This window comes from Sphaeramia orbicularis, chromosome 17, assembly GCF_902148855.1.
Source record: "Sphaeramia orbicularis chromosome 17, fSphaOr1.1, whole genome shotgun sequence".
In the NCBI taxonomy this organism is placed as follows: domain Eukaryota; kingdom Metazoa; phylum Chordata; class Actinopteri; order Kurtiformes; family Apogonidae; genus Sphaeramia; species Sphaeramia orbicularis.
Genome location: NC_043973.1, coordinates 55292637 through 55309677, shown reverse-complemented (window position 1 = coordinate 55309677; position 17041 = coordinate 55292637). Strand labels below are relative to the sequence as shown.

The window sequence follows — 17041 nt, the reverse complement described above, 5'->3', positions numbered from 1 at the left end:
TTCAGTGGGGTTGTGGCTGTTAGCGTTCATTTGGAGTTAATGTGTGTATTCCGTGTTTATTGGCCTTTTTGTGCTATGTTTTTGTATTTCTGTAGAGCTGCACCATGAGTCACAGCCATAGGAAGAACTAGGATTTACTGTTCATCTAGACTTTGTTCTTGCACAATGGAATCTTCCATCCACACTACATATATTAAGTTAATAATTTTACAAGCACTTTATACTACAAAAGATTTTAATTTAAATCCACTTGGAATTGAGTCCAATGAACTGATATTAAGTCTAATGATTATACAAAACAATTGACATTACAACAATTTTAACGTAAATTAACTTGGCATTTAGTGTGTTGTACTTAAAATAGCAATTCCATTCAAAGCAAGCATTAAGTTTAATACACTCAAGTTTCATTACTTCATTACTGAATTTTTTTAAGGCAACAAGTTACCTGATTTTTTTTAAGTGAACTCAACTTATTCGGTCTTACAGTGCAGAATCTACTGCTATATCCTGTGTTCAAACTTAAATTATATTTTACAGACATTACAGTTTAAGATCCTGTTCAATATTCATATTCCTATTAGTTCAGAACTAACATTAGAACAGTATTTTAGTTCAATACCAACAAAGGAATTAACATTAATGAACAAAAGAGTGTTAAATAATAATAAATAAGATATAACCAACAAAGAAAACCAAAAAACTAAAATGAACCTCCACAATATCTGCATTTGAATACCTAAAAATATTGATACAATACTTTTAATATATTGATACAGTATTGTGAAATGAAATATCACGATATATTGCAAAGGTCGATATTTTCCAACACCCCTATAAATGACTGTCACAGACAGAACTCCCGGATTCAGTCAATTACCCCTAAAATGAGTTAACATATCTTTTTACTTTTGAACATTAGCCACATTTCTGCAAACAGTTACAATAATTATGTGAAGGGTTTTTTTTTAATAGTGTTTAAGAAAAACATAAACGTGATAAAATCGTTAAAAACTTAAAACTGTCAGATTTTTAAACTAGAATCGAGGGTCAGTTTTACAACAAGTAAGAGGACAAACTTTTCCAAAACACTTTCCGATGTAAATGAGCATTAATTAACTTTATTAAACCCTGTACTCGTGACTTCTGTCGTCATTTTAATTTCTGACACGAGCTCAATAAAACACCACTTTGGATGAAACTAGCTTATCTAACCGCAGCTCACTCACGTGCCGCACGTTTTAGCAAAAAAAATGTCACAAAACTACGCGTAAATAGCGGGAAACGCAACATTATCGTTAGCAACACAAACAATGAAATCTGACAGAAGTAGCAGAAAATCCAGTTCCAGGTGAAAATACTTACACCGGGCTCTTTATTCGCCATTCTCGTCTGATTCTCCGGTTAGAAAACCCACTGAAGACAGCAAGGTCAGTGGATGATGGACGTACTTCTGCGCGCGGTGTAACATGGGAGATGTAGTTTCCTGCGGCGAGGAGCGACGTTTCAGTCATTTGTTTCAATTTATATGTAAACATTTATTTTTTTTCTGCAGCCGATCTATTTTAATTCCACACTATACACTACGGGCATGCATTTAAACACTAGTGTTTTGACATACCTCCTCAGTTTGTGTCTAATTCCCACATTTTCTGCCATTTTACTGTTCACCTTTGTGGAATAAAACCAAAATGAATCATGTAACGAGAAGTATAACGAAAAACAAACTATATAATTGGAATAATAAGCAGAAATATCAGAATATATAAACCACCAAATTAAATAATTGTTTATTCCCGATGTTTTTACACTGTTTTTCTGCTTTAACCTGCTTATATCTTTGACTCGGACAGACCTCTGCAGAATACGTCCCTGTTGTACCTGAAATGTGTACAAATGGAAAATAAAACGATTTATATCTATGAAATCAATACCATCCAAACTGTAAGAACTTCAGCCCCGTGTGTCTGCAGTGAAGGAACAGCTGATGACTGGAATGTCTTTTCTGCATCACAGTCCATGTTCTAACCCTTTTGTCCACTCCAAACCCTGCGTCTCTTCTTTTTCTTCTTCTTTCTCGTGGTCTTTTCCTGAACGTTCATTTCCTCGTCTGTACTTCCTCTGCTTTTTGCTGAGGTCTGTCTGTGCAGCCGAAGGCAGCGGCTCCTGAACGCAACCATCTACACCTATATGGTGCATTCAGGTGCAAAGGTTTGGTTTTACAGCATAAAACCACCTTTAACCCTTAAAGACCCAAACGTCCTCCTTTAACCTAAACCATCTACTGATCTAAACTGTTAATTCCTGTTGATCCACTAATCCATATCAATCCATGTCAATCATTGGTGTAAAATACAGTTATTCCACGATTTATCTGGATAGTGTTTTTATTTATTTTTTTTATTTGAACGATGACAAGCTCAAATGAAATAGGACTAATAAGACTATCTTTAAAATGTAAGGAATAGAAGTAAAAAGGACTGGGGTGTTGGAATGGAACCCACAATCTTCTCTCTGTGAGGAGACCACATATAGACACCCCAGGGTTCATCCATGAAATACAAATAATACATGAACAAGAACAAATACAACATGGATGAATGAGTGTTTTCATCACAGTGGGTTCCATTTGAACTCATTCTAAGACAGTTCTGTAATCAGGGAATTTCACCATGACATGAAAACAGTCTAAAACGACTGAATCTTTCTTCTTCGTCTTCTTCTCATTATTATTACATTTGAATTAATCTATTATTATTATTATTATTATTATTATTATTATTATTCGGATCCTCCGGTCAGGTCCAGTTCCACGGGACCGGGTCTGACAGGTTCCGCCCCGCCCCTCTGCTCTACTGGTGCGTTCACGGACCGCGGATTGGCTGCGCGCTCAGTTCCTCCTGAGGAAATCACTCCTTTTATAGTTAACGGAGCAGCGCGCGCCCTGTTCCGGGTTCACGAGCCTCTGTAGAGGAGGCGGACCCGGACCCGGACCCGGACGCACCTGGACCACCGAAGACTGCACGGACACCGAACGCACCGAACCGACCGCGGAACGCCCACCGGACCGGCTGAAGGTGAGTGGGGGTGGGGTGGGGGGGGCGTCTCCAGGGTCCGGGACCGGGTCCGGGCCTCTGGGCGGATCCGTTTCAGACATGTCTGGTCTTGCAGCAGCTGAAAGAATCTGGCTCCAGGGTCCGGATTCAGAGCGAGCTCCAGACCTCCTGCATGTCCGGGTCCGGACCGAACCGGGCCCCTTTCATGGGCTGGACCTGGTCCCGCACCCAGGAGGATCCAGATGTTGGACCACTGACCCATCTGAGACGGTCAAGACTGAGACCAGTACAGACCTGATGGAGGTCTACAGAGTCCACCAGGACCCACAAGCACACATTTAACAGACAGAACCACGACCAGAACCAGAACCATGACCAGAACCACAGCAGAACCAAGACCAGAACCATGACCAGTACAGACCTGATGGAGGTCTACAGAGTCCACCAGGACCCACAAGCACACATTTAACAGACAGAACCACGACCAGAACCAGAACCACAGCAGAACCAAGACCAGAACCATGACCAGTGCAGACCTGATGGAGGGTCTACAGAGTCCACCAGGACCACAAGCACACATTTAACAGACAGAACCACGACCAGAACCAGAACCACAGCAGAACCAAGACCAGAACCATGACCAGTGCAGACCTGATGGAGGTCTACAGAGTCCACCAGGACCCACAACCACACATTTAACAGACAGAACCACGACCAGAACCAGAACCATGACCAGAACCATGACCAGAACCACAGCAGAACCAAGACCAGAACCATGACCAGTGCAGACCTGATGGAGGTCTACAGAGTCCCACCAGGACCCACAACCACACATTTAATAGACAGTCAGAACCACGACCGGAACCACAGCAGAACCATGACCAGAACTATGACCAGAACCACAACCATGACCATGACCAGAACCACAACAGAACCATGACCAGAACTATGACCAGAACCACAACAGAACCACAACCATGACCAGAACCAGAACGACGACCAGAACCATGACCAGAACCAAGACCTGAACCAGAACCACAGCGGAACCAGGACCATTCATTTCTTTTCTTTTCTCTTCTTCTCGTTTCTTTCTTTTGTTTTTTCTTTTCTTTCTTTTCTTTTCTAACTTCTTTTTCTGTCGTTTCTTTCTGTTTTATTTCCATTTTGTGTCTTTGTTCATTTGATTCTTTTTTTGTTTTTGTTCATTTTATTTCTTCTTTTATTCGGCGTTCTTTATTCTTTATTTTTTCCTTCATTTTTGTTGATTATTTTCTTAATTTTTTTTTTTTTTTTCCTGTTTGTACATTTTAATGTTAATTTAATCTCCTTCTTCATTTTATTCATAGTTTTTTGTTCTTTTATGTGCGTTCCATGGTTGTTTCATTCATTTTCTTCATTTTACTGATTATTATTTAATTATTTCATAGATTTTTTTTGATTCCTTTTGTTGTTTTCATTTATTTTTTCCACAGTTTGATGCTTCAGGACGTCGTGTTTGTCTGGATTTGGTTTAATGTATTTCAAAACATAAACAACAAATATCCCTGATGTTTCTCACATTAGTTTCAGGAAAAATTCAAAAATATTGATTTCACACTTTAAACATCACATCAACAGACAAAACGTCACATTTAACTGTTTTATTTGTGTTGATTCCTGAACTATTTTTATTTAAAAGGATTAAATATTGTGTTGTAAAGTAATAAATGATGTTAAAGTAAAAAATCTTGTCATCATCATAAATCAGGAACATTTTCTGTAGAAACTGATGAAAATAAACACTTCGGTCTAAATATTGAACATGTGATCGGTTTAATGTTTGTTTTTGTTTACGTCTATTATCCATGGAAAATATCATCATCTATTCAACAAACAAATCATTTAAAGATCAATCATTTATTGATTTTATTGGATTAATTATTATTTTTGTATTTGCTTTTGCTCATTTTATAGATTATTGTTCATTTTCTGTTTGTTTTTGCTCACTTTGTTCATTTTGTTCCGTTTTTTTTTTTTTTTTTTTTTTTTTTTCATTTTATTGTTCATTTTTGTCCGGGTTATTGATCATTTTCTTTATACGTCTTCAGTTCATACATTTTTTTGTAAATTTTTCTTCATTTCAATGTTTTTTTTTTCTTCTACGTTTTGTCAGTTTGTGAATTATTCTGTTGACTGAATTCAATTTTGTTGACTTTTCTGGTTATTTTTTTTTTAATGTTACATTGATTTTCGTTCATTTATTTGATGGTTTTGTTCATTTTTCTAAATGTTGATTATTTTTTCCATATCGTATACATTTATGTAATATTTATTTCCAGTTGGATGCGGCAGGACATCATGTTTTAAATGTGAATCTGCAGATTTAATGTCACTAAATGTCAGAAAATGACTCGTATTTCTAATATTTTGTCACATTAGTTTGATAATAATATATCGCACTATTGCAAATTTATTTTCAAATATCACGACATTAATCTCATGAAATTACAACATTATTGTTTAAATTATGAGGGTTTTTAAACTACATCTTTATTCTTGTAATATTATGACTCTTTTTGTGTTTCTTGTGAAATGACAGGTTTATCTTGATATTTTGCGACTTTAGTGACAGGTGTTTTATTGTCGTATGTGTCCTTAATACACCATCGTCGAAACGAACCAAATATGACAAATATTCTATTTTTGTAGATTTTCAAGCTGTGGAAATTGTGTCATTTCCTGTGATTTTCACCTGATTCAGGTCTTGAAGTAAACGTCATTAAACAACGACAGATCCTCAAATAAACGTTCTAGATCAACGTGAACTGTTATTTAACTACATGTTCAGAAAATATACATTCATGACAATTAATTCATTAGGATGAAGAAATATCTTCAGTCGGTTCAAACCAGTTTCACTGATTATTTTCTTCATTCTGTTCATACCTTTTGTTTGTTCAGTTCATTTTGTTCTTTTTCTTTGACTTTTGGTTCATTTTTATCCATTGTTTCATTTTGTTGGTTGTTTTGCTCATTTTTCTTTATTATTTTGTTATTTATTTATTCAGTTCATTTTTTTATTTTTGTTTTTCTTTGTATTCATTTTTATTTCATTTTTATTGATATTTGGTTCATTTTACTTGATGTTTTATTTCCTGGTTGATTTCATTTAGAACCAGATGCATGTTCAGTTCCATACTCTCTCTCTCGTTCATGCCATCTCTTTTTTCTTTTCTTTCCTCCACATTTTCTCCCTCCATCGTTCATCCATCTCTTTTTTCTTTTTAAATCTCTGACTACCATCGAACCCATGTCTTCTACCAAACACTGCTTTAACCTCTTTGTATTTTGGGTCCAGGTAGCTCCTCCCACTCTGTAGCTCCTCCCACTCTACTGTCCTGTAGCTCCTCCCACTCTACTGTCATTTTTTTTTTATCAATGATTTGTCTTTTTTTAATATTATGTTCAGTTTGCTTATTTCTCTTCATTTACTTTTTTTTGTAGTTTTGTCATCATTCTTTCTTTTTTGCTCCTTTGTAAAATTATTGTTGTTCATTCTCATTTTTTCTTCATTTAAATAGTTATTTTGTCAATAACTTTGTTTATTTTGTTCATTTATTGATAATTCTGCTCATTTGTCCTTATTTGAATGATTTTTCTGGTGTTTTTTTTGGTTGGTTTGATGGATTTTTCTGTCGTTGTTTATTGGTTGAACCCTGTAAATGGGACTAACCCAGTGTTAAACCTGTTCACTTGCTGTCAGATCAGTGTTTGTTTTGTTTTGTGGGTGTTTTTAACATCGTCTACCTGCTTCACTTCCTGTTTTATATTTAGCCCAAACGTTCACAGACCCCATCACTTCCTCTTTTCAGGTTGTAATGAAACAAAGCTGCTTCCCTTCAGTTTGTGCCTCTGAAACTCGGCTCAAACTTCACTCACTCTTGTAATTTAAGCCAAATCTGGTTGAAATTGGACAGTTTCTATTTGTTAGTTTATAGAGTAAATGTGTCAGGTCAGTACCAAGGACGACGAGGATGAAAACGGAGAACACAGACCAAAACTGAACAAAGTAACAGTAAAACTAACAAAAACTGAACAAAATAACAGTAAAACTGACAAAAACTGAACAAAGTAACAGTAAAACTGACCAAAACTGAAGAAAATAACAGTAAAACTGACAAAAACTGACAAAATAACAGTAAAACCAACAAAAACTGAACAAAACAATACTGAAAAACCGGCAAAAATTGAACAAAAAAACTAAAAACTGACAAAAAACGAACAAAACAACAGAAAAACCGACAAAAACTGAACAAATAAACTGACAAAAACTGACCAAAAACCAGAAAAACCAACAAAAACTGAACAAAAAAACAAAACAAACAACATCTTCTATTGTTTTATTGATATTTTTGGTCCATTTTCTTAGGTTTTTTTGATCTGTTTTATATATTTTGGTTCATTTTCTTAGTTTTTTTTCATCTACTTTATATATTTTTGTTTATTTTCTTTGTTTTTTTAATCTATTTTATATATTTTTGTTTGTTTTCTTATTTTTTCATCTATTTATATATTCGTTCCTTTTCATTTTTTAAAATCTATTTTATATATTTTTGTTTATTTTCTTAGTTTTTTTCATGAATTTTAAATATTTTTGTTTATTTTCTTAGTTTTTCATCTATTTATATATTTTGCTAAATTTTTAATTTTTTTTTCATGTATTTTTTTATATTTGGTTAATTTTCTTATGTATTTATATATTTTGGTTCATTTTCTTTGTTAAATCCACTGTAATCTCAGTCTTCTAATGTGGTGTAACGTTGAACTGACAGTTCTTTAATGGATCATTCGCCTGTATTTGTCATGTGTTTGTCTCGGCCTCCTTTTGACTGATCATGTGATGACCTCGTTGATCTGACCGATCGGTTTCATTGATGTCTGACAGATGGGGAACTTGATCAAGGTGTTGACCAGAGACATCGACAACAACGGAGGAAACTTCTTCCTGGACTTTGAAAGTGAGACGCACAAATAAACCCCGCCCTCGACTTAACCCCTGGTGACCTCTGACCTTTGACCACATGACCTCTGACCCCCCTGCAGACGCCCAGCCCTCGCAGTCGGAGACAGCGCTCTGGGAGGAGGTGAACCAAGTCCTGACGGAGGCCCGGGTGGTTCTGGAGGACCTGCAGTCGTACCGAGGAGCCGGGGAGGAGATCCGTCAGGTAACGCCCCCTGGTGTTAGGGCGGGTCCACGGGAGAGGCCAGAGCTGCTCTGATTGGTCAGATATTCACTGTAACAGGACACATGAGGTCAATGTGATGACGTAGAAGAAGCAGAAAATTAAAAGCATGGATGAAAATGAGGCAACAAAGTGAACAGAACAGTGGAGAGGTTTCCATGGGGTTGTTCTGGTGGAGGTTGTTCTGGTGGAGTTTGTTCTGGTGGAGTTTGTTCTGGTGGAGGTTGTTCTGGTGGAGTTTGTTCTGGTGGAGTTTGTTCTGGTGGAGGTTGTTCTGGTGGAGTTTGTTCTGGTGGACCGTGGAGAACATGAATGGTAGATGAAACAGATGTAGAACCAACAGAACAGATGGAAACAATCAAAGTCTGAAGGTTCTGTCAAAGTCATGTGGGTTCAGGTTCCACATTCAGCCCAAAATCATCCATCCCATAATAACACTGGAACAGGGGAACATGTTATTAGAACGTACAGAACTGTCCCCAGATGCATATAAATGTGTTCCAAACACAAGTGTGTACTGTTGGTTTGTCTGTTCAGTCCCTGCTGTGCTGCTGAGTTTCTTTCTTCTGGTAGATGTCAGTGTCAGTCCTTCCATAAACAGGAACATAAATCTGTGTTGGTTTGAATCTAGAATGCTGGTTCCTCCTCTATCTCCTACTAAATTCTAAACTGATGTGGTTTCCTGGTGTGTCCACACATACACACACATGTTTGGGTTCAACTCTTCTTCTCTTGTTCTAACATCCATCCACATCTGTTTGTTTTGGTCATGTGACTCTAGTTGGACTCCAAGGTCTTTCCGTTACAGTTTTGGGTCATAGACCAATTTTTTTTATGTATTTTATATATTTTGGCTCATTTTCTTCATTTTTTTAAAATCTATTTTTATATTTGTGTTTATTTTCTTAGTTTTTTTCATGTATTTCATATATTTTTGTTTCTTAGTTTTTTTCATCTGTTTCATATATTTTTGTTCATTTTCTTAGTTTTAGTCATATACCAATTTAACTACAAAAAACACCTCTAACAACAACTATTCAGAGAAAAACCAGAGTTTGGGTCAAACTGTCGTTTTTCCAGTTAACACATTTATATGAACAAGTTAAATTCACCAGATTTAAGGGAAAATGGAATGAGACTAATGTGTGTTTGTGTGTTTGTGTGGTTTTTTTTGTGTGTGTTTGTGTCCATCCAGGCCATCCAGAGTCCAGGTCAGGAGGGGGTCCAGCAGAAGGCCTGGTCCGCTGTGGTTCCTCTGGTGGCCAAACTCAAGACCTTCTACGAGTTCTCGCAGAAGTTGGGTGAGGAGAATGTCTTCTGCTGTCGGAGAACAGAGCAGGTGGTTCGGTCATGGATGGGCTTCTGTGATTGGAGGAGGCATCTGCCAACATGTGGGAGGAGGTGGGGTTACGGGGTGTAGATGTGGTGCACCTCCAACCACAGAGCTGGACAAAGAAAGAGGAGGAGTCAATGATATGAAGAAACAAATAAAAACAAATGATCTATAAAAATAAATAATCTGCAACAATAAATAACAATAATCTGGTTCTGGTCTGGGTCTTTGTTCTAGTAGGGGTATTAGTTCTGGGTCTTGGTTCTGGTTCTGGTCTGGGTCTTGGTTCTGGTTCTGTCCTCAGTGTGCTGTGTTTGTCTCCTGGTCTTGGTCCTGGTTCTGGTGTTGTGGGTCTTGGTTCTGGTCCTCAGTGTGCTGTGTTGATGTCTCCTGGTCTTGATTGTGGTCCTGGTTCTGGTCTTGGTTCTGTCCTCAGTGTGCTGTGTTTGTCTCCTGGTCTTGGTCTTGGTCTTGGTTCTGGTTCTGGTCCTCAGTGTGCTGTGTTTGTCTCCTGGTCTTGGTCTTGGTCTTGGTTCTGGTTCTGTCCTCAGTGTGCTGTGTTTGTCTTCTGGTCTTGGTCTTGGTTCTGGTTCTGGTCCTCAGTGTGCTGTGTTTGTCTCCTGGTCTTGGTCTTGGTCTTGGTTCTGTCCTCAGTGTGCTGTGTTTGTCTTCTGGTCTTGGTCTTGGTTCTGGTTCTGGTCCTCAGTGTGCTGTGTTTGTCTCCTGGTCTTGGTCTTGGTTCTGGTTCTGGTCCTCAGTGTGCTGTGTTTGTCTCCTGGTCTTGGTCTTGGTTCTGGTTCTGTCCTCAGTGTGCTGTGTTTGTCTCCTGGTCTTGGTCTTGGTTCTGGTTCTGTCCTCAGTGTGCTGTGTTTGTCTTCTGGTCTTGGTCTTGGTTCTGGTTCTGGTCCTCAGTGTGCTGTGTTTGTCTCCTGGTCTTGGTCTTGGTCTTGGTTCTGGTTCTGTCCTCAGTGTGCTGTGTTTGTCTCCTGGTCTTGGTTCTGGTTCTGGTCCTCAGTGTGCTGTGTTTGTCTCCTGGTCTTGGTCTTGGTCTTGGTTCTGGTTCTGTCCTCAGTGTGCTGTGTTTGTCTTCTGGTCTTGGTCTTGGTTCTGGTTCTGGTCCTCAGTGTGCTGTGTTTGTCTTCTGGTCTTGGTCTTGGTTCTGGTTCTGGTCCTCAGTGTGCTGTGTTTGTCTCCTGGTCTTGGTCTTGGTTCTGGTTCTGGTCCTCAGTGTGCTGTGTTTGTCTCCTGGTCTTGGTCTTGGTTCTGGTTCTGGTCCTCAGTGTGCTGTGTTTGTCTCCTGGTCTTGGTTCTGGTTCTGGTCCTCAGTGTGCTGTGTTTGTCTCCTGCTCTCAGAGTCCAGTCTGATGCGTCTCCTCGTCGTCCTCACCACCTCTGGGGCCACGCCCACTCAACACCTGGAGCACAAACAGGCGCTGGCACGACAGTTCGCACACATCCTGCACTTCACCCTGCGCTTCGACGAACTCAAGGTCTGCACCTCCGAAAACTACTGCTCCTCCTCCTCTTCCTCTTCCTCCTCAGTTCTCCTCTTCCTCCTCCTCAGTTCTCCTCCTCCTCTTTCTCTTCCTCCTCCTCCTCCTCAGTTCTCCTCCTCTTTCTCCTCCTCCTCCTCAGTTCTCCTCCTCCTCTTCCTCCTCCTCCTCCTCCTCAGTTTTCCTCCTCTTCCTCCTCCTCTTCCTCCTCAGTTCTCCTCCTCCTCTTCCTCCTCCTCCTCCTCCTCAGTTTCCTCCTCTTCCTCCTCCTCTTCCTCCTCAGTTCTCCTCCTCCTCTTTCTCCTCCTCCTCTTCCTCCTCCTCTTCCTCCTCAGTTCTCCTCCTCCTCTTTCTCCTCTTCCTCCTCCTCTTCCTCCTCCTCCTCCTCAGTTCTCCTCCTGTGTCTCCTCCTCAGATGACTAACCCTGCCATCCAGAATGACTTCAGTTATTACCGCAGAACCATCAGCCGCATGAGGATCAACAACCTGACTGTAAGACACACACACACACACACACACACACACACACACACACACACAGATAAAAGTGTTTAAAGTCCATGTTGACCCATGTGTCCGTCCACTGTCATCCTGGGTAGAGTTAGTGTTAGTTAGTTAGGGTTAGTTAGCATTAGTTAGTGTTAGTGTTCGTTAGTGTTAGTTAGTGTTAGTGTTTGTTAGTGTTAGTTAGTGTTAGTTAGTGTTAGTGTTAATTAGGGTTAGTTAGTGTTAGTGTTAATTAGTGTTATTGTTATTTAGTGTTAGTGTTAGTTAGTGCTAGTTAGCATTAGTTAGTGTTAGTGTTAATTAGGGTTAGGGTTAGTTAGTGTTAGTGTTAATTAGTGTTATTGTTATTTAGTGTTAGTGTTAGTTAGTGCTAGTTAGGGTTAGTTAGTGTTAGTGTTAGTTAGTGTTAATTAGTGTTATTGTTATTTAGTGTTAGTGTTAGTTAGTGCTAGTTAGGGTTAGTTAGTGTTAGTGTTAGTTAGTGTTAATTAGTGTTATTGTTATTTAGTGTTAGTGTTAGTTTGTGTTAGTTAGCATTAGTTAGTGTTAGTTAGTGTTAGTGTTCATTAGTATTAGTTAGTATTAGTTAGTATTAGTGTTAGTGTTCATTAGTATTAGTGTTAGTTAGGGTTAGTTAGTGTTAGTTAGGGATAGTTAGTTAGTATTAGTTAGTGTTAGTATTAGTTAGTATTAGTTAGTGTTAGTTTGGACGTTCACTAAGGCCTGGTCCTGTTGAGTTTCCTGTAGACGGTTCTATTCAACATGTGAATATTCGTTGTTGTTTTTTTCAGGCAGATGCAGTAAATGAGGTGAACAACGAACTGGCCAATCGCATGTCTCTGTTCTACGCCAGTGCCACGCCCATGCTGAAGACACTCAGCGACGCCACCATGAAGTTTGTGTCAGATGTGAGTCCACTGGGACCTGGACCGGACCCAGACCGGACCTGGGTCAGACATATTTAACCATCTTTGAATCACAGACAGATGAAGGCCTGTTCATTTCATACCTGACACCATGTGACCACTGAGGTGGAGCTGTAGTGACCACTGAGGTGGAGCTGTAGTGACCACTGAGGTGGAGCTGTAGTGACCACTGAGGTGGATCTGTAATGACCACTGAGGTGGAGCTGTAGTGACCACTGAGGTGGAGCTGTAGTGACCACTGAGGTGGAGCTGTAGTGACCACTGAGGTGGAGCTGTAGTGACCACTGAGGTGGATCTGTAGTGACCACTGAGGTGGATCTGTAATGACCACTGAGGTGGATCTGTAGTGACCACTGAGGTGGATCTGTAGTGACCACTGAGGTGGATCTGTAGTGACCACTGAGGTGGAGCTGTAGTGACCACTGAGGTGGATCTGTAGTGACCACTGAGGTGGAGCTGTAGTGACCACTGAGGTGGATCTGTAATGACCACTGAGGTGGATCTGTAGTGACCCAGAGGTGGATCTGTAGTGACCCAGAGGTGGACTGACAGGAGGTTCTAGACCAGGGGTGTCCTACCCTGGTTCTCCAGAGTAGGTCTGGAGGACCAGGGTAGGACACCTCTGGTGTAGAAGAACCCATAATAATGACTGTAAGCTCAGATCATCATCAAACCAAATATCCACCCTAGTTTAGTTTAGTTTGGTTTAGTTTAGTTTAGTTTGGTTTGGTTTAGTTTAGTTTAGTTTAGTTTGGTTTGGTTTAGTTTAGTTTAGTTTGGTTTAGTTTAGTTTAGTTTAGTTTAGTTTAGTTTAGTTTGGTTTTGTTTGGTTTAGTTTAGTTTGGTTTGGTTTAGTTTAGTTTAGTTTAGTTTAGTTTAGTTTAGTTTAGTTTGGTTTTGTTTGGTTTAGTTTAGTTTAGTTTAGTTTGGTTTAGTTTAGTTTGGTTTTGTTTAGTTTAGTTTGGTTTAGTTTAGTTTAGTTTAGTTTAGTTTAGTTTGGTTTTGTTTGGTTTAGTTTAGTTTGGTTTAGTTTGGTTTAGTTTAGTTTAGTTTTGTTTTCTTTGGTTTAGTTTAGTTTGGTTTGGTTTGGTTTAGTTTAGTTTAGTTTGGTTTTGTTTGGTTTAGTTTGGTTTAGTTTAGTTTGGTTTGGTTTAGTTTGGTTTAGTTTAGTTTGGTTTGGTTTAGTTTGGTTTAGTTTGGTTTGGTTTAGTTTAGTTTAGTTTGGTTTAGTTTGGTTTGGTTTAGTTTAGTTTAGTTTAGTTTGGTTTTGTTTGGTTTAGTTTGGTTTAGTTTAGTTTGGTTTAGTTTGGTTTTGTTTGGTTTAGTTTAGTTTAGTTTGGTTTAGTTTAGTTTAGTTTAGTTTGGTTTTGTTTGGTTTAGTTTAGTTTGGTTTGGTTTAGTTTAGTTTAGTTTAGTTTGGTTTAGTTTGGTTTAGTTTGGTTTAGTTTAGTTTGGTTTGGTTTGGTTTAGTTTAGTTTAGTTTAGTTTAGTTTAGTTTGGTTTGGTTTGGTTTAGTTTAGTTTAGTTTAGTTTAGTTTGGTTCGGTCTGCTGACAGTAGAATACAACTTCCTGATGATGTGATGTAATAGTTTTTGCACATGCTCAGGTGGATGTGGACTAAACCAGTCAGATGAACCTGTTTCCATGTATGAGGATACAGGAGGACTGGGACAGAGCCAGCGGTGGTAATCTGATTGAATGTAATCAGATTACTGCTGCTATCAGATCAAAACGGATCAGATCAGACTGTTAACAGGATCAATAATAATCAGATATTGATCAGAGGATCAGTGTGGATGGAAACAGGCTCAGTTTGAGGTTCAGTCTGCCAATTAGAGACAAGAGATGTTGTTCCATAAATGAGCAGCAGGGGGCGCCAACTGCACATTGACTCTGTGTGTGTGTGTGTGTGTGTGTGTGTGTGTGTGTGTGTTTTTCAGAATCCAGACGTCCCCATTGAAAACACCACAGACTGTCTGAGCACCATGGCCAGTGTGTGCAAAGTGATGCTGGATACACCGTGAGTCCTGACAGGTCCCTGAATGCACCATCACTGACAGACACCAATGCAACAAACAGGCCTGGGCTCAGTGTGTGTGTGTGTGTGTGTGTGTGTGTGTGTGTGTGTGTGTGTGTGTGTGTGTGTGTGTGCACGTGTGTGTTCAGGGAGTACCGCAGTCGTTTCACCAGTGATGACACAGTGTTGTTCTGCCTGCGGGTCATGGTGGGCGTCATCATCCTGTATGACCACGTTCATCCGGCCGGCGCCTTCGTGAAGACCTCCAACATCGACGTAAGTGTCCTCTGTGACCTTTGACCCTTTAGAGGTCACACAACATCTGAACCACAGTGTGTGATTGGACAACACAACAACACTGTAGTACTTTGGCGATTATTATGTAGAAAATCAAGGTAAATGAAGTTACGGTATTTGGTTCCTTACCCATAAGTGGCAAAAAAAATACACATAATGTGAAAGGAACCTGTATTTTAGAACATTAGAACATGCCATGTTTCTTGGTAGTCGGTTTAAAAGGACTAGTTTAGCTCTTTTTTAATATGGTTTTATGTTTACGTTCATTTTATTTATTATTTTATATGTTTATGTTCTTTTTTTTTCTGACCCCTCTGACCCACCGTAGTTTCCTCTGTGTTAATATTAACGTTTGTTCATGGTCTCATCTTGAATCTGTCTGTTTCATTTCTGGTCCTGGTCCTGGTCTTGTCCTGGTCTGGTCCTGGTCCTGGTCCTGGTCTGGTCCTGGTCCTCTTCCATCTACATGGGGCTTGTTTTGTGTTCCTCTCCAGATGAAAGGCTGCATTCGGGTGCTGAAGGAGCAGCCGCCCAGCAGCGTGGAGGGATTACTAAACGCTCTCAGGTCCGACCGCCCCTGAACGCACCACAGCCACAGTGCCTGAGCCGGGCCTTAACATTCCTTGCTGTGTTCCACCTCTGCAGGTACACCACCAAACATCTGAACGACGAGACTACCTCCAAGCAGATCCGAAACCTTCTGCAACCAAACTAAAGGGGCCGGTCCGGGGCGGGGTTCTGGTCCGGACATGTGACCCAGAACGCCTGGACCCACCTTGTTCCGCCTGGTTCTGCTCCTGCTGTTCTTTCATATGGGATCATCGGTTTTATTTGGGTGTAAAAACGGTTCATTCTACGACAAATGCTGAGCTCCGCCTACTTCCACGGCACATCGGATCCAGGAACGACAACCATGAATGAGGCGTTCAATGACAGGACAGAGTGTTGGTCACCTGGGTTTCATGACCTTTACACCCACAGATACTGATAAATGTCTGAGGTCCTGATGGACTGGGTCTGACTAGGTCCACGGACTGTGGTCTGTCAGCAACCAGAGACACACCTTTAACCCTTCAAATAACCCTTTAATGAACCCTTTAAGCTTTAATTAACCCTTCAACCCTTTAATTAACCCTTTAACCCTTTAAATAACCCTTTAATTAATCCTTTAACCCTTTAAATAACCTTTTAGCCCTTTAATTAACCCTTTAACCCTTCAACCCTTTAATTAACATTTTAACCCTTTAATTAACCCTTTAATTGACCCTTTCGCCCTTTAATTAACCCTTTAACCCTTTCATCCTTTAATTAACCCTTTAACCCTTTCATCCTTTAATTAACCCTTTAACCCTTAAATTAACCCTTAAATTAACCCTTTAATTAACCCTTTAACCCATGAGCCCTGATTCCACGTAAACGTTAACATGTTAATGTGGCGTTTGAGGTCGTGGGAGTTTCAGGTTTGGTCATGACTTCCTCATGTTCCACCAAAACAACTTTTCCAGACATTATTTTCTAAATGCACCTTTTCCACATCCCTCTCTCAACCACCACGCTAACGTCTGCAGCAGATCGATAGTGGACAGGCCTGGGTACGCCAGACTGGGACAGAACCCATAAATGTAGGAACCGCCCACTTGTGTGCATTTCACTGCCTCACCGTCGATCAGCGACTGAAAAGACCACGGACAGAAAATACCCGGATGGATATCGGACCGCTACAGATAACCGTTAGCTAACAGCTAATGTTAGCATGTTAGAGAGCAAGAGCTGTTTGACACCTTCCTGACCATGTCACATGACCGTATAAGGTAGTCGTGTTAGCTAATATGTAGCTAACGTGTAGCTAACGTCAACTGTTGTTGGGATATGGTTGTCCAGGTTCTGTCCAGGTTGTCAGGATGCACTGACAGTCCTAAGTTACACCTTCTACATGTACACGACTTAAACTCTGGTGATGCTAGCAATAGCGCTTCAGACCCTGGTAGTGTGAAGGTGGTCTGTTGATCTAAGCCAGGGGTGTCAAACATACGGTCCCTGGGTCAGAACCGGTCCACCAGAAGGTCCTATCCGACCCGTGGGATGAATTTGTGAAATGCCAAAATTACACTTAAGATATTAATAATAATCAAAGGTGTTCAGATCATTTTAACTCAGACATGCCATTGAATTCAACCTCCAGTGGGTC

At 39.9% G+C, this 17041-nt stretch overlaps 1 protein-coding gene across 1 annotated transcript; it reads left to right on the top strand.

Annotated features, from left to right (window-relative positions):
• Window positions 1-2975: 2975 nt before the first annotated feature.
• LOC115437757 (protein FAM49B-like) lies at window positions 2976-15951 on the top strand. Its single transcript, XM_030161089.1, has 11 exons — window positions 2976-3077; window positions 7981-8053; window positions 8139-8260; window positions 9474-9579; window positions 10965-11101; window positions 11520-11597; window positions 12404-12520; window positions 14480-14559; window positions 14706-14832; window positions 15348-15418; window positions 15499-15951. Exons 2-11 carry the CDS (start codon window positions 7981-7983, stop codon window positions 15566-15568), a joined length of 981 nt encoding a protein of 326 aa, XP_030016949.1. The 5' UTR covers window positions 2976-3077; the 3' UTR covers window positions 15569-15951.
• The last annotated feature ends 1090 nt before the right edge of the window (window positions 15952-17041 follow it).

Excerpts from the sequence above, each read along its gene's own strand:
- LOC115437757 (XM_030161089.1), top strand. The coding sequence starts at position 7,981 with ATGGGGAACTTGATCAAGGTGTTGACCAGAGACATCGACAACAACGGA. Across the intron at positions 14,560-14,705 it reads AAAGTGATGCTGGATACACC|GGAGTACCGCAGTCGTTTCA; the intron begins GTGAGTCCTGAC and ends GTGTGTGTTCAG. Across the intron at positions 15,419-15,498 it reads GGATTACTAAACGCTCTCAG|GTACACCACCAAACATCTGA; the intron begins GTCCGACCGCCC and ends CCACCTCTGCAG.